The sequence below is a fragment of the Phascolarctos cinereus genome, unplaced genomic scaffold, assembly GCF_003287225.1.
Source record: "Phascolarctos cinereus isolate Bilbo 61053 unplaced genomic scaffold, phaCin_HiC Scaffold_9;HRSCAF=440, whole genome shotgun sequence".
Classification (NCBI taxonomy): domain Eukaryota; kingdom Metazoa; phylum Chordata; class Mammalia; order Diprotodontia; family Phascolarctidae; genus Phascolarctos; species Phascolarctos cinereus.
Genome location: NW_027556402.1, coordinates 206,350,316 through 206,377,057, shown reverse-complemented (window position 1 = coordinate 206,377,057; position 26,742 = coordinate 206,350,316). Strand labels below are relative to the sequence as shown.

At 39.4% G+C, this 26,742-nt stretch overlaps 2 protein-coding genes across 2 annotated transcripts in view; both read left to right on the top strand.

The window, feature by feature from the left end:
- The window catches only part of LOC110221029 (ovochymase-2), a 31,029-nt gene extending 28,591 nt beyond the window's left edge, over positions 1–2,438 (top strand). The window contains exons 13-14 of the mRNA XM_021005394.2: positions 858–951; positions 2,299–2,438. Of these exons, the coding sequence (XP_020861053.2) occupies positions 858–951; positions 2,299–2,438 (234 nt within the window). The remainder of the gene's footprint in view (positions 1–857; positions 952–2,298) is intronic.
- Positions 2,439–2,809: 371 nt separating this feature from the next.
- LOC144455460 (ovochymase-2-like) lies at positions 2,810–26,742 on the top strand. The gene is made up of 8 exons (XM_078148866.1): positions 2,810–2,866; positions 4,464–4,539; positions 4,592–4,778; positions 8,011–8,080; positions 19,380–19,575; positions 20,367–20,518; positions 20,873–21,038; positions 26,523–26,742. Exons 1-8 carry the CDS (start codon positions 2,810–2,812, stop codon positions 26,540–26,542), a joined length of 924 nt encoding a protein of 307 aa, XP_078004992.1. The 3' UTR covers positions 26,543–26,742.

Below are 26,742 nucleotides of genomic sequence, written 5' to 3'. Positions count from 1 at the left end.
AAATGCTTCCTCTTTGGAAATCAGGTACCAATGAGAGTGGTGTTTATTAAGCTACTGTTTCTGTGAACTTAATATCGACATTTGGAGAAAAATACTGTGTGACACTGGGCAAGTCATTTAACCATGTTTTCCTCAGTTCCTCATCTGTACAATGAGCTGGAGAAGGAAATGGCAAACTAATTTAGTATCTCTGCCAAGAAAACACCAAATGGGGTCATGAAGTGTTGGGTATGACTAAAAATGACTGAACAACAACATCAAATTGCATACTCTGCACCAGCCTTTATCGATTAGGGTAGTTTCCTCATCATCCTAAGCAGCTAGGATAGAGCATTGGATTTGGGGCTATAATTTAATTTCAATCCCATCTTAGACTCTTAATTAGCTGCATGACTCTGGCAAGTCATTTAACCCCTATATGCCTCATCTCAGTTTCATCATCAGTAAAATAAAGATAATAATAGCACCTACCTCCCATCATTGTAAGGATAAAATGAAATATTTGTAAAGTGCTTTGCAAACCTAAAGTGCTCTATAAATGCTAGCTATTACCACCACCACCACTGCCACCATCACCACTACCACCACCACCACCACCATCATCATCAGTCATCCTTTAACATAGGAATTCCCTATACCAGTGAAATCACAACTTCTGTCCCTATCTTTTCCTTTGCGCCTTCACCTAGCACAGTGCCTTGTATATAGTAGGTACTTAATGAATGCTTTTTGGTTTGGATTTGTCCCACTTATTATTAAATCTCACCTTAAGGAGGTGATGCAATTCCTCTTTTAGTCTAACTTGCAGATTAACTAACCATGATATTGGCTTTGTATATAATTTTACCTTTTTTCAGCTTGAATTTCAGAGCTTTGAGCTAGAAGAAAGTGATGGCTGCCTCTCCGACTCAGTGATAGTATATGATGATGTGGAAGGGAAAGAAGAAATAGGTTAGTGTCTCATTTTATCTTTGTTATCCTTTGTTTCCATTTTTTTAGGGTGGATGATGAATGATGACCAGGGTTTGAAGTGGGGAAAACAGTGCCCAGAATTGGAATAATTCTTCATCAATCAGATTTCCTCAGCCATCCATCCCTGCTTTGGAGGAAAGGTAGATTAGAGAGAAGGGCATAAAGAAGTCAGAAGAGAACTCCAGTTTTCCCATCTATAGAACAAGCATATTGGACTAGTGTCTAAAATCTTGTTCATCCCTAATATTCTGTTTTTATGAAGGTGAATTGTGCCATAAACAAACTAAGAGATATTCTTCCTTGCTTCCCTTGCTTTCTCCACACCCCACCCCCCCACAAGAACTTAAGCATGCAGAAGGCCATGCATGGCATAGTGGAAAGTCTCCTAGACTTAGATTTAGAAGGACCTAGGTTCAAATCCTGTCCCCGGCACTTACTAGTTCTGTAACTATGATCAAGCCACTTAACCTCTCAGTTTCCTCATTTGTCAAATAGGGTTCATAGTAGCACTTAACTGACAATGTCATAAAGATTATGAAGACTAGTCAATCAATAAACATGAAGTGTCTAGGGTATGCTAGGCAGTGTGCTAAGTGCTGGTGACACAAGGAAGGTAAAAGACAATCCCTTTTGTTAATAATGGGGGAGACAACACACAAATACTTATGTACAAACAAGCTATGGCTAAGATAATTTGGAGATAATTAAGAGATGGAAGACACTGGAATTATGAGATAAAGTACACAGAACATGTCACAAATCTTACAGCGCTTTTTAATGTGAGTGATGGTGAGGTGGAATGCTTGTAGATGGTATTTATGTTGGGGAGAGGCTGCAGAAAATCATGACTAGGTCCTTGAGATGGACTATTTATATGCTTTGTGGTGGAAAGAACACTGGACTTGAAGTCTGAAGATCTGAGTATGTGTTCTGGCTTTGCCACTGTGTGACCTTCAATGGACCATCTACGTCCTGGGCTCTCAGGTGCCTCACTTGTAAAATGAAGGGTTGGAGCAGATGATTGCTAAGGTCTTTTTTTTTTAACTTCTAATAATCTATGAGACTAAATCCCAGTTGACATGTTGGAGGCAGGTAGAAGGTTAAAATGTATTTAAAAGAACTGATACTAATTCTATATAACTTAAACTTCCTCTTTCCTTGTTAAAAATATCTCTGGGCATATCTGAGTTTGTTAATTTTTTTTCAATAATTGCTTTTGAGAAAAGTCTCCCTTTTCTTTTTTTTGCTATGAATGTCTGATGTTGCCCTCATTGGTGAGGGGCCCCGGGCAATGCTGCTGGCTTTCATGGGCTGGGATTGGGTTAGCTCGGTACTGTGGCTTTGCTGTGCCCCCACCTGAGCTGAGCTCCTCTAGTGCCATACTAATCAGCTTCCAGGCAGATGAAAGTCAAGTCTTCAGGGGATTCCAGGCTGCCATCTCCTTCATCTCTGAAACAGGTAAATAATAGCAAACCCTTTATTGGTGAGTCAATAGTCCCCAATGCTCCAACTTCATCCAGTCTACTTCAACTAGCTCCCATCATCTTCCAATCCCTTTCCAAACCACATTTGCCTCTTTAATTGCTCTGGTGCTTCAGCAATGGTGCTTCTCCCCAGAGTTTCCAGAAAACCCATACACAATTCAATTAAAACTTTAAAAAGCCTGAAATAGCTTTGGTTCTCTAATCCTAGCATAGAGCACAATCTTATTAATGGTGTTTTCCTGCTGAATTCTAAAACCCTATTTTATAAGTTCAGGAAAGAGGACACTCAATTTTCTCTGCACTATTTTGATTGTTCTCTTTCTGCCCAGATTTAAATATCTTAGGCACAGAGGATGAGTCTGAACTTCCTTCAGCTGGCCATGGCACAGTTACAGACCTGGAGACTGCAGGTGAGTTCTTTGGAAGCCTACTGAGAACTCCAGTGAAGATACACAAAGAACATTAAGAATAAAGCTGAGCTGGAATTATGGATTCTGAGTATCTTGTATTGTTAAACCATAAATCAAATTATCCCAAATTCTTGGGAGGTATTGAGTTCCCCATCACTGGAAGTTTTAATGTGGAAGGACCATTTGAGCACTTGTGATATAGAAGATTTCTGTTTAGGTGAAGTTTGGACTAGATAACTCTTGGGGATCCAGCCAACTCCGAGAGTTTATGATCCCAGAATTATGGTGTAGTTAATACAGCATGTGCTGGCCTGGGAGCCAAGACATCTCTTTCCAGTGAGTTAGGGCCACTTCTTCACTGTGTGATCTTGGAAGACCATTTCTCCTCCCTGTCTTTCAATTTCCTCTATAAAACAAACATGCTGCTCTAGATCAGGGCTTCTTAAGCTGAAATCTATGAACTTGAAAATGATTTGCTGAAAATTCCAATATAATTGGTTTCCTTTGGAATAACATGTATTTTATTTTATGTGAGAAATGAATCTGAGAAGGGGTTTATAGGCTTCCCCAGACTTCCAGAGGGGCCCATGATACAAAAATGTGAAGAGTCCCTAATCCAGATGATCTTTAGGGTCCTTTCTTGCTCATACATTCTACAGGTCTGAGATTTATCTGTTAGCAGTGAGATTGGAGGGGGAGAGAGGAGAAGGGAAGAGACTAGTTAGAATGCTAAAGTCCAGGAAAGATGTGATAGATGTCAGGATTAGGGTGGTGGCATAGTGAATGATAAGAGATAGGAGAAATCCGTGAAAGGAATAATCCAGAGTAGGGGTTTAAATTTTTTTGTGTGTGTGTGTCATGAACTTCTTTGGCAGTCTGGTGAAGCCTGTGGATTACTTTTCAGAATAATTAAAAAAAATTCATAATTGAAGGAAATGTTAAATTTAGTTGGAGATTAGTGAAAATGAAGATACAATTTCCCCCCTAAATTCTTGTACCCTAGATCAGTGCTTCTTAAACTGTGGGTTGAGATGGGGGTCTCGAAATATTTGGCAACAGTAAAAGGTTTCTGAATGTGTAATGACTAAAAAATAATGAAAAATCAAATGTTTAATGAATCCAAGGTGCTTCTGGCAGTGCTCACCTGTACTGCACTGCGGGCATCTTCACGGCAGCCTTGGTTCTGAACATAAAGCATGTCCGCTTTGCACTGCACATGCCCTCAGGGCATGCAACACCAAGGAGGCAGGAGTGGAAAAACTTCAAGAAGCCCTGCCCTGGATTAAGAATCTTTTATATAGAGGAATTGACATGATAGGCTGGACACATTGAAAATGAGGGAGGAGAGAAGCTTTTGAGGTGTGGTGCCTATGGGTCATTGACTACTGCCTCATATTGTATTTTCTTGAATATCTTTTTTTTTGTTGTTGTTGTTGAAGTAATTGGGGTTAAGTGACTTGCTCAGGGTCACACAGCTAGTAAGTATCTGAGGCCAAATTTGAACTCAGGTCCTCTCCACTACAGGGCCAGTACTCCATCCACTGTACCACCTAGCTGCCCCTTGAATATCACTTTTATCTTCTCCATTTTACTCCAGTTTGGAGGACAGTGGCTACCTCCTTCTTCTTTGCCTCTGGGTTTGGGGAAAGGGCCCCGTATACACCAGCCCCACAGTAACTGATGTTGATGGACAATCTTGAAGTCATCCTATCCCCCTCTTCCCAGGTGGTCGCTGTGGAGCAGCTTCCAAGCCTCCCAGATTTCTCTTCACCAGGATTGTGGGAGGACAGCCAGCAGCAGCTAGGTCTTGGCCCTGGCAGGTCAGCCTGCAGATCGCTGCAGAACATCTCTGTGGAGGGACAGTGATTGGGAAGAGCTGGGTGGTCACAGCTGCCCATTGTTTTAATGATAAGTAAGTGCAATGGGAGGGTCTGGTGGATTTATGCTGGATTTCTCCTTAGCGTTCGGCCTTCCAAGGATCCTTCACTCCTCTGAATGATGATAGCGCTTACAACTACTTGGGCCAACTGCCTCGTCTTATAATGTCTTCTTCTGCTCTTTCTTGTGGATCTCTGGATTTCCTTTCTTCTTGCACTTATCGGCTCATCAAAACAGTCCTAGCAGCTTCCTTCTCTGTCTAAAAACTCCCCTTTATTTTCACCTGCTGTTCTTGCCACTGGGAAGACAAAACTCTTCAACATGAAGGAAGTCAACATGGAGGTCATCAAAGAGATTTTAGACACAAATAGTGTTCTAAATGAAGAAAAGACAGATGTATGGAGAAGTAGGCTGGAGACAAATTTAAGACTTAGAAGTTCTTACTGGTATGTGCATCTTTTGATGTCCTTCCTGGAACACGGAACTCCTGCTCCAACTAGGCAATCAGGGTTAAGTGACTTGTCCAGAGTCACACAGCTAGTAAGTGTCTGAGGCTGGATTTGAACTCAGATCCTTCTGATTTCAGGGCTGCTGCACTATCCACTGTGCCACCCAGCTGCTCCCACCAACTAGCTCTTAAAGTAGTACCTGCTGATAGAAAATTAGGACCTCTATTTCCTCTGTGGCATTATCTATTACTACTACAGGCACCACCTGTTAGATAGCAAAACCTCTGGGAAGATGGAAACATCTTCCACTGCCAAACTCCAAATCTCCTATCCTAGAGTGCCATTTTAATATTCATTTTTTTTCTGTCTTTTTTATTGCCACCATTTATCAAGTAACCATCTGGGGAAGGGGACTTTGGCTCAGTGGCAAGAACAGTTGCTTTACACACACCGTGTTGGGATCTTGCGGGAACATTATGAGTGCCATGGCTTATATACAATGTATCCTTTATGTTGTCAGGGAAGGAGAGGTTCAGGTATAGGAATAGGCTGTCCCCTGGCTCTGTACAATCTGCTTCCTTGCCCATATCCAATGCACTTATTCATTACTTTACATGTTCCCCATCAACCATGATGATTACATGATGATCAATTCCTGCATCTGCTGTGTTTTCTCTGAGCCCTGGCATTAAAGTCCATAAAATACTATCTTCCATATTACATACATACACATATACATATATATATATATATATATATATATATGTATATATATATATAGAGAGAGAGACATATACACATATATATATATATACTTATACACACACACATATATACACACATATATTATATATATATATATACACATGTATATATATATAAAATCCTATCTGCCATATTTTATATATAGGTACATATATATATGTATAATCCTATCTGCCATATTACTCATGTAATTGGCTTTCTGCTTAACTGATTAAATTGGTCACAATAGCAGGCAAATGATTATTTGAGCCTGTGGACTTATATTTAGTGACTACTTGGTGTAGTGGAAAGAACACCAAACTTCAAGTCAGAAGATCTGTGTTTGAATCCCAGCTTTACCATGTATGTGACCTTGCACCAATCCTAAATGCTTTTGAGCCTCATTTTCCTCATCTTTAAATTGAGGATAGAAAGATTTTCTCAACTTAAAGGAATGTCATGAGGATCAAGTGAAATAATGTATATAATGCCTTTTGTGCTTCCTCGTATCCAAGCAGCAACCTATTTACAAGTTCCTTTTGACTTTCTACTATCTTTTGAGGCACCTGCAAATCTGATATTCTAAGATGTTTGTTATGTGATTTGTAGCTACGTCTTACCACTGAGAGAATACTAAGGATACTAAAGATTTTTTTAAAAGTAGTGAGCAGCTTGGGATCATTGGAAGTACTAAATAACTTTTCAAAATGAGATCTTACCTGATCTCTTCCTATTCTGCACTGGACTCATCTCATTGTCTATCTGTAGTGCCTATCTGATACACACACACACACACACACACACACACACACACACACACACACAAGCACACATACACTAATGGAATTGTCTAAGGTGCTGGCAATCAAAATGTAGCCAGTTATCTCAGCAATATATATTCTTCATCCACTTTGATTTTCCTTTGTGGTAGTTAGTGTAAACTTTTTTCTACAGTGATGTTTATTCTCATTGAGGAAGTTATGTAGTGTTTTAGCCCTTGATACAATCAGTATGGATGCACTTGGAGAACCTCACCATCTAGAAAATGCATTTTTTATTTGGGTGCTACATGGTACCTTTCCCCAAAACACTAGAGGAGATCTTTGTTGGATGCCTCTCCCTTTTTGATGATCTGTGTGATTTGAATACTTAGTAGATCATTGAAATAAGATTATTTCTGTGATTACATTTGTAATGGACATGATCTTAACATGCTCAAGACAGGCACTTTGTTGCAGAATAAACAGAAGAGTTCTTTTTGCTCTACTGATTTAATACTTTAAAAAATTAACAGTAGGAGATAGTGGATCATCATCCCTTAGTGACCATCAATCTAGTTTTGTATTCACTCAGCAAGCATTTATGAAGTATCTTTTATGTGCCAGACACTGTGAAGTGCTGGTGATACAAAAGAAAGGCAAAAAATACATACATACAAATACACACACAGAGAATAACGGTCTTATTCCAAAGTGCCTCAGTAGCCTCCTCCATTTATAAAGTGGAAGGGATATTACCTAACCTATTGTTGGAATGAATAATGAATAAGAAATTCCTTGGAAATAAAAGCTATAGAATACCAGCTAACATATTACAAGTAGAAAAGTCCTGAAGGGTTGTTTCTTCTCAGGTTCTCCTTTCTTTTTGATTTGAGATTTATTCATTCAAGAAACATTCACTGAGTATGAATCCTATAGTAGAATGAATATTGGACTTGGTGGTAGGAGATATCCGAGTTCCAGTTTAAATATGACATTTTGTAGCTGTGGAAACTTGGGGAAATCACTTAACCACCCTGAACTTCAGTTTCCTTAGATATAAAATGGGGATAATGATGCTCTCATTAGCTAACAGAATTATTGTGAGCTAAGTACTTTACAAACCTTAAGGTGTTATAAAAATTCAAGTTCTGATTGTGTACAGGGCACTCCTCTGGGCTAGACTATGCATAAGCCTGGCCATTGTCTCATGGGACTCAGAAGGAATCACGTGGCTTTTATTTCTAACACCATATTTTGTTTCAGCAGATATAGTGAAAAATCCTCTTAGAATTTTCCCTTCCCTTTTGTCTAGGAAGCAATATGTGTCTGTGTGGATGGTAATTGCTGGAGTCCATGATCTGACCGAGCGAAATAACCAACAGGTAGGGCAAAATATTGTCTTTAAAAATAATTCATTTTTGCAATTTTATTTTACTATAAATTGTTCTCATTCTTCTCACTCCACTCTGCATCTGTTTACACAAGTTTTTGTGGGTTTCTCTGTAACCATTTCTTTCTCACAGCACAATAGCATTCTGTTACTTTCAAATATCATAATTTTTAGCCATTCTCTAATTGATAGGAGCTTTCTTAGTTTCTAGTTCTTTGCCACCACAAAAAAAAAGAAAAATGGCTATAAATATTTTTGTACATATGGGACCTTTTGTTCTTTCTCTGATCTCTCTGGGATTTAGGTTCAGTAGTAGTATTGCTGGGTCAAAGGGTATGACAATATAGTGACTTTTCTGGACATTGTTAAAAATTGCTTTCCAGAACAGCTGTACTAATTCACAGATCCACCAACAAAGAATCAATGTGTTTATTTTCTTGAAGTCTCTCCTAACACTAGTCATTGGTAGACTAGACATAGTAAGAAGCCAGTCCCTTGAGCACCAACCTTAACTCTTCCTTCCCTCATCTTGCCTCATGGATTGATTGAGCCAGATTGTCCTAGATGAAACCTCTTCCCTGACCTCCCAGTGTGGAAAAATCAGTGTTAGTATCATGGAGCCTATGTAGCTCTTCTCAGGTGCTGACCCATTCCCAGAAGAGGGAATGAATTGAATGATACAGTACAACAATGGTACAGTATTTCTGGCTATAGCCACATAGTTACTGTTTGAGTCCACCATCATATTCCCAGATATGTTTGAGGGATGCCAGGATAAAAAACACTTCCTAGTCTAGAGCAAACTGGCATTTGAAAACTAGCCTTGAACAATTGTATAGAACTAAGTTGGATGAGGGAGAGGATCTGTTATTGAAAAATTAGGGGATGTTGTCCTATACTGTCCTATAGGCTGTACAAATGGAAGAAAGGAGCCCCCACTGGAGAACTATCGATCATTTAAGACTGAATTTAGAAGTTTTTGACTGTAACATTAACATCGTAATTCTGTCTATTACACAGGGTTGGAGGGGTGGTGTCCTTTGTGGTGACAATGGATATCAGGAGTATGGGCTGAGGAGATGCTGTATTGGTGAATATATTCAAAAGAGGTTAAGTAAGAATTTGAAAGATTGGCTGTCAGGGCCACTTTTTAATTCATTTCAATCTAGCAATCATTTCTAGTATCTACTGGCATGGGTGGTGCTCCGTATCTGAAACTGACTCCTTCCTTTCCTTGAAGAATCCTTAGTGTCTTCCAAACTACAGATGATGGATGATTTCTTACATGAGGAATGCTGATGCTAACCAGTTGTTAGTGTTCTTTCCCACATGAAAGTACTTTATGTTTATGTCTCAGCATATCTATTGTGTCTCTCTAATAGAGTGGAAACTCCTTGAGGGCAGGGACTGTTTTGTTTTTAACTTTCTCAAGGCCTAGCAAAGTGTCTTCTATGTTCTAGGCACTTAATAAATATTTGTTGAATCAACCTATTTGCAGATATCTTAACAGGTCCAATAACATGTTGTTAATGATCATCTGGAAGAGTGGGAGACAGGTTGGTGTTAGGGTTGTGTTACTTAGGGTTGTGAACTGTGTACACAGTTCCTAGGGTTTCAGCACAGGACAGACTTCAGGTATCTAGTAGTTTATATGGAGGCCCTAATCTCACAACAACTGATACTCCTGGGCTCACTATGACTAGTGTCTCCAATCACCCAGGCCAACATTCTAGAGAACAACCAAACCAAGGAAAAAACCTTTCAGAAGAGGCCTGGAAAAGAGAGGGGCAGTGCAATGCAAAGGCCATGGAAAAGACATTAGACAATGACATGAGTTTAGTATATTTAGGTGAGAGAAGCAATACGATTATTTCTGGTTTTTGTGAAACTGGTCCCTTATAATTTTGCTCATTCAGAGTACTGTAGCATGAAAAGAGTGGTAAGACCTGGAAAGTGTGCAGTTTATTGGTGTCTGAGAATGGGGTATGGCTTTATGGGCCATATATAATATATATTTAATATATAGGCTTGACATATATTTAATATATAGGCATGACAGGTTCTTGTTCAGAGATGCAGTATACCTAAGGAGGACTGGTAAAATGTGTTTGCCTAGAGTCTTTACAAATTTAATCAAAGAGCCTTAAATTGAAAAGGAAGTAGAAGAGAGAAAAATGTTTACATACACACACACACACACACACACACACACACATACTAGATACCATAGAATAGGAATTTTAAAATCTTGAACTACTTTTTAAAAGTTCCATGAAATTATTTTTAAACAATATTTTGATAACTATGTTTCAATATAATTGTTTTCCTTTGTAATCCTAGGTGTATTTTATTTTATGTATTTAAAAACATTCTGAGATGGGATCCATAGGTTTAACCAAACTGCCAAACCATGATGGACAAAAGTTAGAACTTCTGAGTTTAAGGATAGCTGCAATGTAGGAAGAAGAACAATAGTAGACATGCCCAGAAATTCCTAAGAGGCAAAGTTAAATAAAGGAATCACGGACTCAAATGTCTTCAGAGAGACTCACAAGCACAAAATATGGGGAAAGCCCAAAATGAACTAGAGGGCCTAATGAAGTTAGACAAATAGGACATTTTCAGTATTGCTGAGTTAGAGTGGAATGTGAAACATGTAATGGGAACATGACTCTGGAAGAGAATGCTCCATTTAAAAGGAACAGAAGAGGTAAATATGGCTGGGTAGATACAGAGTAGCCTTGGATATTAAAAAGATATACTCATGATGAAGCTATTAAAGGATCAGAAAAGAGAAGCATGGTGGAGAACATTTGAGTGAAGATTAATTGAGGCAGAAACACAAGTGATATTGACCTTGAACTAGGGTGGTGGATATCTTAAAAGATAGAAGTGGATATGAGTGAGAGATATTATGTGGGACAGTGTGCTAAAAGTACCAAGAAACGGAGAGGAAAGAGAGAAAGACTATGGGAAATAGGGATGGAGACAAGATGATGGAGAAAAGGGGGTGGAGCCAAGATGGCAAAGTGAAAGCAGTGACTCGCTTGAGCTCTCCCCCAAACCTCTCCAAATACCTATAAAAAATGGCTCTAAACAAATTCTAAAGCAGCAGAACACACAAAAAGACAGAGTGAAAGAAATTTCCAGCCTGAGACAGCCTGGATGGTTGATCAGAAAGGTATACTGAGTGGGACTGGGAGAGGAGCACAGTTCAGCATAGGTGTGCAGGCTGCAGCAAACCTGAAGCAGGCCTCAGAGGACTGAACCACAGGCAGCTGTGGCAGTTTCCAGACTTCTCAACCCATGAACACCAAAGACAACTCAGAAGGTCAGTGGGAAAAGTCTATTTCTGCTGTGAGAGAGAAGCTAGGTCTTAGCCCCAGTTCCTGAGAGTGTGGCCCCTGGGGTGGTGGCTGCCTCCTCAGCTTCCAGCCCACAGACTGAGGGGGAATCCAATGTCTGATCAGAGGGGGATTGCAGGGATCTCTTTGTCAATGCTGAAGCAGGAATCTCTTGCCTTGCCCATGGTTGGGTCTGGGTCACAGTTCTGAGGGGAGGTCCTGGGGCAAGGAGGAGCACTGGCATGGTGGAGTTTGTAGTGTCTGTGCAGAGAAAATCCTCCTCACAGTTCCGAGACAGAAAAGAGAGCTTGCAGTCACTTATAGACCAGAGCACAGGCTAGGAAAGGCGTAAACACCTCGCCCCTTATCATACCACCTTGGAAGAACTGAAAATTTACAGGTCCCTAGAAGTATCTCTGAAAACAGCCGTACAAACCCCCAAAGCTTGGGACAGTACATTCTCCACATTGGAAGCAGACCTCTACCTTAATAAAGAGTTTATAACTCAAGTAATTGGCTGGGATCATGAGCAAACCTCCCAAGAAGTGTCAGGCCATAGAATCTTTTTTTGGTAACAAAGATCAAAACACACAACCAGAAGAAGACAACAAAGTCAAAGCTCCTACATCCAAAGCCTCCAAGAAAAATATGAATTAGTCCCAGGCCTTGGAAGAGCTAAAAAAGGATTTTGAGAAGCAAGTAAGAGAAGTAGAGGAAAAACTGGGAAGAGAAAAGAGAGTGATGCAAGAAAATCATGAAAAACAAGTCGACAGCTTGGTAATGGAGACCCAAAAAAATATTGAAGAAAATAACACCTTAAAAAATAGCCTAACCCAAATGGCAAAAGAGGTCCAAAAAGCCAACTAGGAGAAGAATGCTCTAAAAAGCAAAATTGGCCAAATGGAAAAGGAAGTCCAAAAGATTACTGAAGAAAATACTTCCTTAAAAATTAAAATAGAGCAATTGGAAGCTAGTGACTTTATGAGAAATCAAGACACTGTAAAACAAATCCAAAAGAATGAAAAATTAGAAAACAATGTGAAATATCTCATTGGAAAAACAACTGGCCTGGCAAATAGGTCCAGGAGAGAGAATTTAAAAATTATTGGACTGCCTGAAAGCCATAATAAAAAAAAAAAGTCTGGACATCATTTTTCAAGAAATTATCAAGGAAAATTGACCTGATATTGTAGAACCAGAAGGCAAAATAGAAATTGAAAGAATCCACCGATCACCTCCTGAAAGAGATCCCCAAAGGAAAACTCCTAGGAATATTGTAGCCAAAGTCCAGAGTTCCCAGGTCAAGGAGAAAATATTACAAGCAGGCAGAAAAAAGCAATTCAAGTATTGTGGAAACGCAATCAGGATAACACAAGATTTAATAGCTTCTACGTTAAGGGACCAGAGGGCATGGAATATAATATTCCAGAGGGCAAAGGAGATAGGATTACAACCAAGAATCACCTACCGAGCAAAACTGAGTATAATCCTTCAGGGGGAAAAATGATTATTCAGTGAAATAGAGGACTTTCAAGCATTCTTGATGAAAAGACCAGAGCTGAATAGAAAATTTGACTTTCAAATACAAGACTCAAGTGGAACATAAAGAGGTAAACAGGAAAGAGAAATCATAAGAGATTTATTAAGGTTGAACTGTTTACATTCCTGCATGGAAAAATGCTATTTAGGGGCAGCTAGGTGGTGCAGTGGATAGAGCACTGGCCACGGATTCAGGAGGACCTGAGTTCAAATCCAGCCTCAGACATATATCACTTACTAGCTGCGTGACCCTGGGCAAGTCACTTTACCCCATTGCCTAGCCAAAAAACAAACAAACAAACAAACAAAGATGGTGGAGAAAAGTCAGAGACTCCTTTGAGCTCTCCCAAATTCTGCCCTAAACAATTTTAAAATAATACATCAAAACAAATTCTGGAGTGGCAAACCAACAAAAAGATGGGGTGAAATAATTTTCCAGCCCAAGACAACATAGAAGGTCAGCAGGAAAAGTTTGTCACATCTGGGTGAGAGTGGAGTGCAGTCCAGTGCAGGCAACACCCTGGCAAGCCAATAGCAGGCCTTGGGGGCAACTGGATCAGCAGCAGAAGCTTCCAAAGCTCTCAGACCACAGATAATAAGGGGGTCAAACAACTGGTAATAAGGAGATTGCAGGGTTCCCTTTTCTGGCACTAAGTTCAGGACTCTGATGCATTACCCACAAGTGGATCTGGGTCATAGTCCCAGGGTGAGGAGGAGCACCAGCACACTAAAACTTTTGGCTGCAGGGGATTGGGGACATTAGTCACATTTCTAGGATGGAAAAGTGTGCTGGTAGTTATTCACACACCAAAGCACGGGACAGGAGAGCAGTAAAACACATCTCCTTAGATCATACCACTTTGGAAAACTGGAAACTCACAGACCCCCAAAGAGCTCCACAAAAAACCTGAGACTTAGGACAGTGCCCCCTCTACCCTGGGAGCAGAGCCCAACCTTAACATAAAGTTAAAAGTTAATGAATAGTCTGGAAAAATGAGCAAACAACAAGAAAAAGAACTTGACCATAGAAAGTTACTATGGTGACAGGGAAAATAAAAACACAAACTCAGAAAATCCAATGAAATCAAAACTGCTACATCCAAAGACCCAAAGAAAAATGTGAATTATTGTCAGGACTAAAAAGAATTCCTTGGAGGGCTGAAAAAAGATTCAAAACATCACATAAGAGAGGTAGAAGAAAAATTGAGAAAAGAAATTAGAGTGATGCAAAAAAAAAATGAAAAAAGAGTCAACAGTTTGGTAAAGGAAGCACACAAAATTACTGAAGAAAATAACACTTTAAAAAATAGAATAAGCAAAATGGTAAAAAGAGGCACAAAAATCCACTGAAGAAACAAAATCCTTAAAAAGTAGAAATGGCCAAATGGAAAAAGATATACAAAAATTCACTGAAGAAAAAACTCCTTAAAAAACAGAATTGGCCAAATGGAAAAGGAAGTACAGAAGCTCACTGAAGAAAATAATTCCTTAAAAACTAGATTGGGCAAGTGGAAGCTAATAACTCCATGAGACATTAAGAAACAATGAAACAAAATCAGGAGAATGAAAAAGTACAAGAGAACGTGAAATATCTCATTGGAAACCAATTGACCTGATCAAAGAGAGATAATTTTTTTTTTTTTGGTGAGGCAATTGGGGTTAAGTGACTTGCCCAGGATCACACAGCTAGTAAGTGTCAAGTATCTAGTCTGAGACTAAATTTGAACTCAGGTCCTCCTGACTCCAAGGCCAGTACTCTATCCACTGCACCACCTACATGCCCCAAGGAGAAATACTTTAAGAATTATTGTTCTTGCTTGCTCTGTTTTCTTAATGAATGATTTCCTCTTTTTCTTCTGAACTCTGGAACTCCCACTTTATGTGGTAGGTTCTCCATTTTTATCCTTGGCTTCATTGTTATTTACATGAATAGAAGTTTGTGCTACCTCAAGGCTATGATCAAAAAAAGAGCCTAGATATCATCTTTCAAGAAATCATCAAGGAAAACTGCCCTGATATTCTAGAATCAGAGGGGGAAAATAGAAATGGAAAGAATCAAAAAATCACCTTCTGAAAGAAATCTCAAAATGAAGACTCCCAGGAATATTATAGCCAAAACCAGAGCTCCCAGGTCAAAGAGTAAATACTGCAAGCAGCCAGAAAGAAACAATTCAAATATTATGGAGCCACAGTCGGGATAACACAAATTTTAGCAGCTTCTACATGAAAGGATCAGAAGATTTGGAATATGATATTTCAGCAGCAAAGGAGTTAGGATTACAACCAAGAATCACCTACTCAGCAAAACTGAGCACAATCCTTCAGGGGAAAAATGAATGTTCAATGAAATAGAGGACTTTCAGGTATTCCTGATGAAAAGACCATAACTGAATAGAAAATTTGATTTTCAAATACAAAACACAAGAGAAGCTTAAAAAGGTAAACAAATGCAAATCAAAACAACTCTGTGGTGCCACATCACACTTATCAGATTGGCCAACATGACAAAACAAGAAAATGATAAATATTGGAGAAGATGTGGGAAAATTGGAACACTAATGCATTGTTGGTGAAGTTGTGAAATGATCCTACCATTTTGGAGAGCAATTTGAAACTATACCCAAAGGGCTATAAAAATGTGCATACCGTTTGACCCAGCAATAGCACTTCTAGAGCTGTAACCCAAAGAGATCATAAAAATGGGAAAAAATGTATACAAATATTTAAAGCAGCTCTCTTTGTGGGAGCAAAGAATTGGAAATTGAGGGGATGCCCATCAATTGGGGAATGGCTGAACAAGTTGTCATATATGAAACTAATGGAATACTGTGGTGCTATAAGAAATGACTAGCAGGCAGACTTCAGAAAAACCTGGAAAGACTTGTATGGATTGATGCTGAATAAAGTGAGCAGAACCAGGAGAATGTTGCACACAGTATAGCCATGTTATAAAATGACTAACGCTGATAGACTTAGCCCTTCTCAGCAATGCAAGCATCTAAGACATCTCCAAAGGTCTCATGATAGAAAATGCTATCCACATCCAAAGAAAAAACTATAGAATTTGAATGCAGATAGAAGCATACTATTTACTATTTTTTCTTGGTTTGTTTTATTTTGTTTTCTCTTTCTGGTGGTTCCTCCTATTGCTTTGAATTTTTCCTTATGTGAAAATATGTCTAATAGGAATGTCTATGTATAACCTATATCAGATTGTGTGCTATCTTGGGGAGGGAGGTGGGAAGGAAGGGGGAGAAAAATTAAAAACTCAAAATCTTATGGAAGTGACTGTTGATAAATCAAAATAAATTAATAAAAAAAGGTAAATATGAAAAAGAAATTGTAAGGGATTCAATAAAGTTAATCTGTTTACATTCTTCATATGGGAAGATGATACTTATAACTCCTAAGAATTTTATCATTATTAGGGCAATTAGAAGGAGTATATATGGAGAGAGTGCACAGGTGTAAATTGAATATAGTGAGATGTTATCTTAAAAAACAAAGTTAAGGGTAAGAGAGGAATGCACTGGGAGAAGGGGGAAGGGAGAGGTAGAATGGGGTAAATTATCTCACATAAAAGAGGCAAGAGCTTTTACAGTGGAGGGGAAGATTGGGGAGGGAGGGAGGGAGCATTTGAATCTTAGTCTCAACAGAATTGGCTCAAAGAGGGAATAACACACATACTCAATGGGTATAGAAATCTATCTTACCCTACAGCAAGGTAGGAGGGTAATGGAATGAGAAGTGGGTGTGTGCTGATAGAGAAGAGGGTGGATTGGTGAAAGTGGTAGTCAGAAGCAAAACACTTTTGAGGATGGACAGGGTGAAAGGAGAGAAAGATAAGAATAAATAGGGGAAAATAGGATGGAGATAAACATACAGTTAATAACCATAAATATGCAAATTTCTCTGACAAAGGCCTCATTTCTCCAACATATAGAGAGCTGAGTCAAATTTATAAGAATACAAGTCATTCCCCAGTTGACAAAAGGTCAGAAGATGTGAACCAGAAGTTTTCAGATGAAATAATCAAAGCTATCTATAGCCACATGAAAAAGTACTCTAAGTCACAAGATTAGAGAAATGCGAATTAAAACAATTCTGAGGTACCATCCCACACCTATCAGATTGGCTAATATGAAAGAAAAGGAAAATGACAGATGTTGGAGGGGATGTGGGAAAATTGAGAAACTATGTAGTGCTGGTAGAGTTGTAAACTGATTCAACTATTCTGGAGAATAATTTGGAACTGTGCCCAAATGGCTATAAAATTATCCATACCCTTTGACCCAGCAATACCACTACTAGGTCTGTATACCAAGAAATAAAAAACAAAAAGGAAAAGGACCTCTACATACAAAAATATTTGAAGTGACTTTTCGTGGTGCAAGGAATTAGAAATTGGGGGCATGCCCATTAATTAGGGGATGACTGAACAAGTTGTGCTATATGATTATGATGTTGTGTCATAAGAAATGACAAGCAGGATGCTCTCAGAAAAACCTGGAAAGACTTACATGAACATGACCAAAGTGAAATGAGTAGAACTAGGAGAACATGGTACCCCATAAACAGCAATATTGTATTATGCTCAACTGTGAATGACTTAGCTATTCTCAGCAGCAGAATGATCCAAGACAATTCTGAAACATTTATGATGAAAAGTACTATCCACTTCCAGACAAAGAACTGAAGGGGTCTGAATGCAGATCAAAGTATGCATTTTAAAACTTTCTTTACTTTTCTTGGTACTTTCTTTTACAACATGACTAATAATGGAATTTTTTTTTTTAGGATTGCACATGTATATGTCTATATCAAATTGATTGCCTTTTCACTGAGGGGGAAGGGAAGAGAGGTAGGGAGGGAGAGAATTTGGAACTCAAAAATTTAAAAGATGAATATTAAAATTGTTTTTTACATGTAATAGGGAAAAAAAAAGGAAAAAAAGAGTATGGGAAACAGATCACATACCTGGCTCAGGGGCACGATATAAGAGTGATGGGGGAGTTCAATCTTCATGGCTGGTCATTGCATTGCTCACAATAGTAAAGGAGACTGCCATTGGTCTTTGAACTGGAAAGGAGCCAACCCAGAAATCCAGCGTCTTCTAGGAAACCTCATTTTCCATTACAGCTGTTGTAGGATGTAAGGTAGGCGGTCTGACTCACAACAGGTTGCCATTCAGGAATTAGGGAATGCTGTAGAAGCTTTTGGTGTTTTTAGTGTTCAAATTTACATGGATAAACAAGACATGCTCACTGGCTCCAGAATACCTTGGCTCCCAGCTCCCAGAAGCTTGGCTTCACAGCGGTCTGATTCCTGTGTCTCTGTCCCTAAAATCTCGGCCCTGAAAAGGAATGTTTCTCAAATACCCCACAGGCTAATACCACCTGGGTGCCACCCAGCTTTTATGAATTTAATGCTGCCATGTGGCAAGAGACTGAAGTGGCCATATTTTGACGCAGTTGTTATTTTCTTGTCTTCCATGTTCTCTTTGAACTCTAAGAGGTTGTACTAATTTCATTCAAGAGTTTTTAGGCATTTAATTTCACGTTAGTGACAATATGATGGGTAGTATACCATGGCAGACAGAGAGCTACGGTTAGAGCCAGGAAGACTGGTTCAAATTCTGTCCCTGACACATCCTGACTGTTTGATTCTGGGCAAATTACTTGCAGAGAAGTTGCCAATTTTCATTGGTAGAGGGAATTACCTTGCGTGGGAATTTCCTACAGCCATGAAATCAAAATTCCAGTCCCTAGCCTATTAGTGATGATAGAGGCAGGAATGAGAAACAGTATAGTGTAGTGGTTAGAATGTTGACCTTGGAATCAAATACTGGTTTTGACACATTATAGCTATGTGACCATGAGAAGTCATTTAAATACTAGGCCATCCATTTCCAATGACATGGAAATAACACTTTCTCAAGTGGGAGTTTCCTACACCAGTAGAGTGGACAGATTACTTGATTTGTCCAGAGTACCTGTACTTAAATTCTGGCTCTGCCACAAACTCACCACCTGTGTGACTTTGTAAAAATTAGTTAACCTCTGTGCCTCAGTTTCTTCTTCTGTAAAATGTGGGCTTGGACTAAATGATCTCTAAGTTTCCTTCCAACTCTATGTCTACAATGATGAAATGTTAATTTACGCTGTTAGGGGATTCTCAACAGTTCTACACATTGGTGGAATCAAAGTTATGGACCAAAGAAAAAAAAAGATGACAAAAAAAGTCAAACCCACGCTAAATTGTACCAGTCAGAGTTTTGCAGTAGTGGGGATCACTACGCTGGTTCAACATTTGTATGTGGGAGCTTTAGTTACGTACTGAGTCAGCATTAGCTTGTTGCTGGGCCTAGTCCTTTGGAGCTTTCTCATTTTGCTTCTTTCTTCTCCCTAGAGAAGATCAATAAAGGACATTTTGATTCATCCGGCCTTTGACAGAACCACGATGGACTATGATATCGCCCTGTTGCAAGTAGCTGAACCATTTCAGTTCAATCGCTATGTTCGTCCAGTGTGTCTTCCTGAGAAAGGTCAAGAGATACCATCTTCTGGCATGTGTGTGGTCACAGGATGGGGGAGTGATCATCCAGGTCTCTATGGAATCTTTTCTTCTACTTCTATCCATGTGTAGATCAGCTTCATAGGTGGAGGAGCTCTTGCCCACCCACTTTCACCAGTCTATGAAACACGTCCATGCTATTCTTTTCTGCCTACGCAGCCACAAATTCACCTCCCTACTCTCCTTCTGCGTGAGGCACAACAACGTGAGAGTGGCTACACCAAGCCAGACCACGTTGTTTCTGTTTAGTCCAGGGTTGTCTCCAACTGAGGTAATTTGTGGGCAAGGATGATCGCTTTTCCTTTAAAGTATTGCCCTTAAAATCCAGAGCTGCGCTCTAATTTTCCTAAAATAACTGTGTATTGTTGTGCTTCAACCTTATGGCATGAAAACCCCAATTTCTTCTGGCCCTTGACATGTTTTTGAATGTCCCTTCCAAGAATGTTGAATGGAGCACTCAGAGTCTGGTAAAGTAGAGAACCAGAAGCAGTAACATATGGAGGTGGGAGAGATATTAGTCTTAATGAGTGCTGAATAGGGAAATGAGGAAGACTTAGGTTGGCTAGGCAGAAGAACCTTGCAAGAGCAGACTAGACAAAGGACTGAGAGATAGTAAGGAATAGAGATTGTGGTGGAAGAAGGTAAATTTTGGTCCATGGGGAGGGGATTGGGGCTGCTGTGTAAAGGCCAGGGGGAATAAAGGGAATTGAAATGAGCTCAATCTGGGCCATTGGGTGGATTATATCAAGACCAAGGTATAGAGGCCAAGGTGGTAGAGATAGAAATTTTCGGTCTTTAACCAAAAATGTATTTTGCCTTCAGATGGAGAAAAATCCAACAAACTGCAGCAACTTGAAGTTCCCATTCTTGATTCTGATGTGTGTCAGGAGTATTATCAAAATCTTTCTGTGGGAGTATCTCAGAGGATGTTTTGTGCTGGGTTCCCTTCTAAAGCAGACAAGGACTCTTGCTCAGTAAGCACATGTCATATTCAGTTCCCAAGCCACACAGCCAACCTATCTGTTCATTACTTTGGGATAGCTGAGTCCTTTCCAAAGAATTTTCCCTTTGAGGGTACAGAGAACTCTTAGAAAATTTCCATTTCAGTGTGTAGGGTCGGGGGCAGAGTGAGAAGAAAGGAGATGGTCTTCCTGAATGTTTTTTGGCTGGGAATTCTGAAGAAACAAGTAATTGAGATAGGACTGCAAGGGCCTGTAATAATATGAGGGTGTATAGTAAAATATATAGGAATAAGATGACCTCTGATGTTTTAATTCCATAAACTACCCACCCTTGTTATTTAAACATTTTTTCTTTCATATGCCTAGGGTGACTCAGGTGGTCCCTTAGTTTGCTCCCTTGAAGATTCAGGTCTTTATGCCCTTTTCGGGATAACCAGCTGGGGCTTTGGCTGTGGAAGATTAAACTACCCAGGTGTCTACACCAGTGTCACTCTCTTCACTGACTGGATAAAACAGCATCTTAATGATACTGGTATGTATGAAGAAGAAACCATTCCTATTCCTTAGATTGACACCACTCAGATTCTCAACCAAAGAAGAAGGTGCTAATTTCAACCCCTAGCTAGCCCCTAAAACAGCAGATTGAAAACCTACCTAAACAGCCTGTGTCTTGGATCAACATAGTATATGTTGGCTCCCAGGCACAGAAAACATCTTGTTGCAGGCAAAATATACACTTGTAGGGCCCTTTCATTCTTTACTTTTATTAGCAATACATAGGATGGTTGAGGAGCACAGCTAGAGTCACACAACAGTGGTGAGTTTTGGAGGCTCCAAACGTGCTTGGGAAGAATCGTGCATTTAAGCTAGGTTTGTTTTGCCTTCAGTGCTAGTATATAATTTAACACTGGCTTACTTTTGTGAAATTCACAGCTTAGTGCCCAGGAAAGAGCAGAAGTAAAAAGTCAAATAACCTCTGGGAAGCTAGAATGTGACTCCATCCTATCTCCTGCTGTGTCTGTTTTGTGTGACCTTTGCCACTGACCCTCTAGCACAAGCGGGAGGTTGTGCAGCGCGTCTGCTTCCCCGCGTGTGTTGCACCAGACCATCAGGTCTTGTGCTGCAGCAGATTCAGGAAAGAGAAAACATCAAAAGAATATTTAGTGATGGTGACGTTTCCTCCAGATTTGGCCTAAGAGTTGTATGTGTGAGCCTCTGTAGACCAGCTCAGTGCCTCCCACAACCAGTGCTCAGCTATGGATAGCATAGTAACAACTTTGCAAACTCTAATGAAGCCATCTTTCCCTCATCCAGTGGCCATATATGGGGTATTTAGAAGTGGTAAATATGGTGAGAGAGCAGATATGAGAGTTTCAAGTAGGAGCCACCACGTATGTGGCAATGTGGTAGTGAAGCAAGAATGGCTTTTGTAGGGAGCTATTTCTTACTGTATTTTCTCTCCTATCTATACCAACGGCTTCTCTCCCAACAGATCTTGCTGTGGTTTCCTTCTTTTGTTTCCTTCCTTCCTTCCTTCCTTCCTTCCTTCCTTCCTTCCTTCCTTCCTTCCTTCCTTCCTTCCTTCCTTCCTTCCTTCTTTCTTTCTTCCTTCCTTCCTTCCTTCCTTCCTTCCTTCCTTCCTTCCTTCCTTCCTTCCTTCCTTCCTTTCTTTCTTTCTTTCTTTCTTTCTTTCTTTCTTTCTTTCTTTCTTTCTTTCTTTCTTCTGTTCTGAATTATTTCCCTCCCTCCTTCCCCACTAAAGATGCCACCATTTGCTGCAGGTTTATAAATATATGTAAAACCATACTATGTGTACTTCTATTTATCAGTTTTTTCTCTGGAGGTGGATAGCATCTTCCTTTATATGTCCTTTACAGTTGATCTGAGTATTTATAGTACTCAGAATAACTTGGTTGTTTACAATTATTCTTTGAACAATCCTGCTGTTATTGTATACAGTGTTTTCTTGGTTATTCATAGCTTACTTTTCATTATTTCATACAAGTCTTTCCATGATTTTCCTAAAATCAACCAGCTCATCATTTCTTAGAGTGCAGTAGTGGTCCATCACGATCATAGACCACAACTTGTTATATATTCCCCAACTGAGAAGCATCCCCTCAATTTCCATTTTTTTTGCCACCTCAGAGCTGCTATAAATTTTTTGTACATATAGGTCCTTTCCCTTTTTCTTTGATCTCTCTGGGAAATGGACCTAATAGTGGTATTGAAGGGTCAAAGGGTGTACACTGTTTTTTAACTCTTTGGGAATAATTCCAGATTGCTCTCCAAAATAGTTGGATCAGTTCACAGTTCCACCAACAGTGTATTAATGTCCCAATTTTTCCACATGCCCTCCAACATTTGTCATTTTCCCTTTCAACATTTTAACCAATCTGATAGGTGTGAGATAATATCTCTGCTATAGTTTCTTCCCCCACTTTTTCAGACATTGATGAAAAAAAATTGGCTTTTTATGGCCTGTATGAATTGATCTTCAAGATGCAACCATTCAGGTTTTTCACTAATCTAATACAAATAGCCTCTGTGCGTGTGTGTGTGTGTGTGTGTGTGTGTGTGTGTGTGTGTTTTGGAAAGAATGTCCATGATTAAGACTGTGTTTTGATGGTAATAGATAAAAGGAAGTTTCTTACTATGGAATGACCAATCTGAATTTCTTATTTCTTTGGGTACATCCAGAGGAAGATAGATGAGATAGGTTTAAAGGCATGTTTTCGCTTGTCAGCTACAAGCTGTTTTTGCCTGGGAGGAACCAGGGCTGATTATGATTTAGAAGCTGTTTGAGTGAAGATCTCAAGGATTGATTAGCAGAGCATATGAAACCACAGCATTTAGCAAGGCTAATTGATATGACAATACAAACCAGTGACAGATTAGAGAAATAGATGGAGGATGTCATTTTGACAAAGAGATTAGAAGTCAGAACAAATATGACAGGAATTAGAACACAGCACAGGATGAAGTAGGAATTCCCAGTTCACAGCCTAGGGAAAGAAACTTGGAAGGGAAGAAGAAATTCTATTTTATGCTCACCCTCATAGTGGAGATGCTTTAGAGCATGGGGGATGGGAAAACTGGAAAATGAAGGTTTCTGATATACTCTGGAACATCAAGGATTCATATTTCTAGGAAAATGGTAGGCAAATGGAAACTGCTTTTCCAGCAAAAGATCTGAGTATGTGGTGAGTGGAAGGTAGGACCTTTTGGGAGTGGTATGAAGCAATTTCCCTCCCTTGTCAAGCAATGCCAAGAGGACAGTGGGGAATACAGAAGGATGTATTGGGAATACTCAGTGTGACAGGTTGGACAAAGTGCTGTCTGATCTGGCAGGACAACTGTCTCCATATTGCATGGGGCATGGGTTAATGGGATTTCTCAAACAGGGACCCTCTCAGTTTGATTTAAATTTGCTGCTGGGGTTTCCCAGGACTAACAGAAAGAATGAAGGACAAAGGATCCCAAATGTCATCAAGGGATCAGGATTTATATAATGTTTAGAGGCTCCACTGCACTGGGAGCAAGGAGAGATTTCATCTTGTGCAACTTTCTTATCTGGCCAGTGGAGTTACACACTAGATTATCAAGACCAGTGAAAACGGTGTATATTCATTCAGGAAAGTGTGAAGAAGGCATTTATCTGATCACCTCCATCTCAGGAAGGGACAGTCTTATTCTTTGTCTCTAAGAAAAGTGGTGGGAGCCAGGTGTGAGGAATGAGAGATGCAGGACAGCCAATGATTTAGCCAAACTGGGGGGCAATATTTATAAAATGGATTAGCTAGGGGAATATGATCTTGTGAGAATTAGGGTTAGAGATGAATGTGAGATAATCTTCCACACTAGATTGCACACTATGAATATTACTTTCTGCTTTCTAGGTTGGCCAATGCCCTGGAAACATTTAAGCATTTTATTAATGATGTCCTCACTGACTTTCTGAATCAATTTGTCTCAACTTCCTTGATTTACTTTTGAATTTTCACACCATAAGTAGAAAAAAGGGTTACTCTGTAGGTAATATGTCATCTGTGATGTGTCACTTTGTCTTCTTTGGAGAGACTTTGCTTCTATTAGCTTCTGGTAATATTACTTGGATTTATTTTAGATGGACTAAACATTTTATTTAGATAGATATTTATTTAGATAGACTAGATATTTTAGGTAGACTAAAATGTATTGAGAATATATCTAGACCATAAGGGATTATCTGGCCTGGCCCACAAAGAAAACCTGGGGGGCTCCTTGGGACTGCAAATATTGATTAGTTCTATATATTAGGAACCCTTGACCTGAGTTTTATAAAACCTGATGAAATTTCACTGGGGAGTAGAACCAGAACAGATTTCAGGTATCTTGTGTGTAGAGGTAGATGCATGATTATAAACATTAGGACAGTACATATGAAAAGAATTACAAAGGAAGACGTGGATTCAAACCCAGAAACCATCTATATTCTTAGCCATCTACATCATGGACTTGGTTCTGAATAGGGCTAGATTTTGTAGCAGAGCTGCAACAATCCTTAAGCTATATAAAAATCTTCTGTGGACCATTTCGATGGATATATCAATACAGATGCAGCACATATTTATGTCTATTTGGACATCCATCTATCCATATCTAGTTAAATTACATAGACCTTTGGCAAAGATAGTGTTAGAGGTCCAGCATTTATGGGGAAAATCTAGAGGGCATTCCATAGAAGATTAGGAACTCAACTGATCTTTACAACAGTATACTATATTCACAGGCTACTAATTAATTTGAAAGACTTAACCAAGAAATCAAGGTCTTTGATACTATGCCATATTTATGCAGTGGAATTAGATACTGTACCTGTCCTTGGTCAAATTGGCCCATGATAATATGATGCATTTAGCATTGTAGTGAGCCTTATTCCAGGTCACATATGGGTATTTCTCAAGCCTCTGCCTGGGAGATATTTTGGGGATGTATCGATTATCTGCCTTGATAACGTAAGCATGGCATTCGCTGGTTGAACTCCGCGTAGCTCAATAAGCCTTCACCTCATTACATGAGCGCACCTGACAAGAGGGGAATAAATAGCATGGTGTGATGGCTAAGGTGTTGCTCCTAGAGCCAGGAGGATCTGTGTTCAAATATCATCCCGAAAATTTACTAGCTCTGTTGCCATGGGCAAACTACCTAATCTCTCTGAGCTTCAGTTTCCTAATCTGTAAAAATCAGGAAACTGGCATTTGTTCTCCTAAAACTCTAATTCTATGATTTTAGAGCATAGAGTTTGTGTCACCATGCTGGAACCAGGAAACCTGGCATGTTGAGTCAATATGAAGTTATAGCAAAAGGCCCTCTGGTCCCTCATTAAGCATTATGTAGCACACTAGAATTAAGAGAGGTTGGGAAAGGCTTCCTGTAGAAGACAGGATTTTAGTTGGGACTTAAAGGATGCCAGGAGGCAGAAATGCCTCCTTTTATCTGTTGAATTCCTTTAAAAAATAAACAAAATGGTGCTTCCTCCAGGAAGCGTTCCCTGATCATCTCCTGTTGGTGATGACTTTCCACTTACTATCTCACATAGTCACCAATTTTACTCATTTCTCATGCACTTATTATGAATTACTAGGAATTATAGTTAGCTTTGTATGATGCTTAACATCCTACTAGGGTGATAAGTTCCATGAAGTTAGAGATTGACCTCCACTTGACCTCCACTTAGTATGTCTCCTACACTGTTCTTCATACTGCAAGGACTTCATCAATGTTTGTTGAATGGATGAAAGGTTAATAGATTTTTAGAGGTGGAAGAGACCTCATTAAACAGACTCAGGGAAGTTGTTAGGTGCTGATTTTCATGTAATCCGTAAGTATCAGAGATGGTATTTGTACCCAGATTTTCCTGATTCCAAGTCCAGTACTCTCTTTGCTGTATGATATGGCCTCTCTGAATATTTCTTTATTTGTTCTTGCCTCCTTTTTAATTTTTAATCAATTAATCAATTAATTAATTTTTTAGGAAGTGAACTAGCTGACTGACTAAAAATGCTTGTGGAAAAGACTTTGCCTACCACGCCCTATGTAGAGACTGCCAGGGCAGGTCTGTGAAAAACACGATCACTGAGAATTGGGAGCACCTCCTCCTTATTTCCTTCCCTTACCTTAGAGGGTTTCTAAGTGTGCATATCCACGAAAGGCTGATTGCGTTTCTCTAACTGCTCAGAGCCCACGTATCTTTG

Excerpts from the sequence above, each read along its gene's own strand:
- LOC144455460 (XM_078148866.1), top strand. The coding sequence starts at position 2,810 with ATGAGTCTGAACTTCCTTCAGCTGGCCATGGCACAGTTACAGACCTGG. Across the intron at positions 2,867-4,463 it reads TACAGACCTGGAGACTGCAG|TTTGGAGGACAGTGGCTACC; the intron begins GTGAGTTCTTTG and ends ATTTTACTCCAG. Across the intron at positions 4,540-4,591 it reads CCGTATACACCAGCCCCACA|GTGGTCGCTGTGGAGCAGCT; the intron begins GTAACTGATGTT and ends CCCTCTTCCCAG.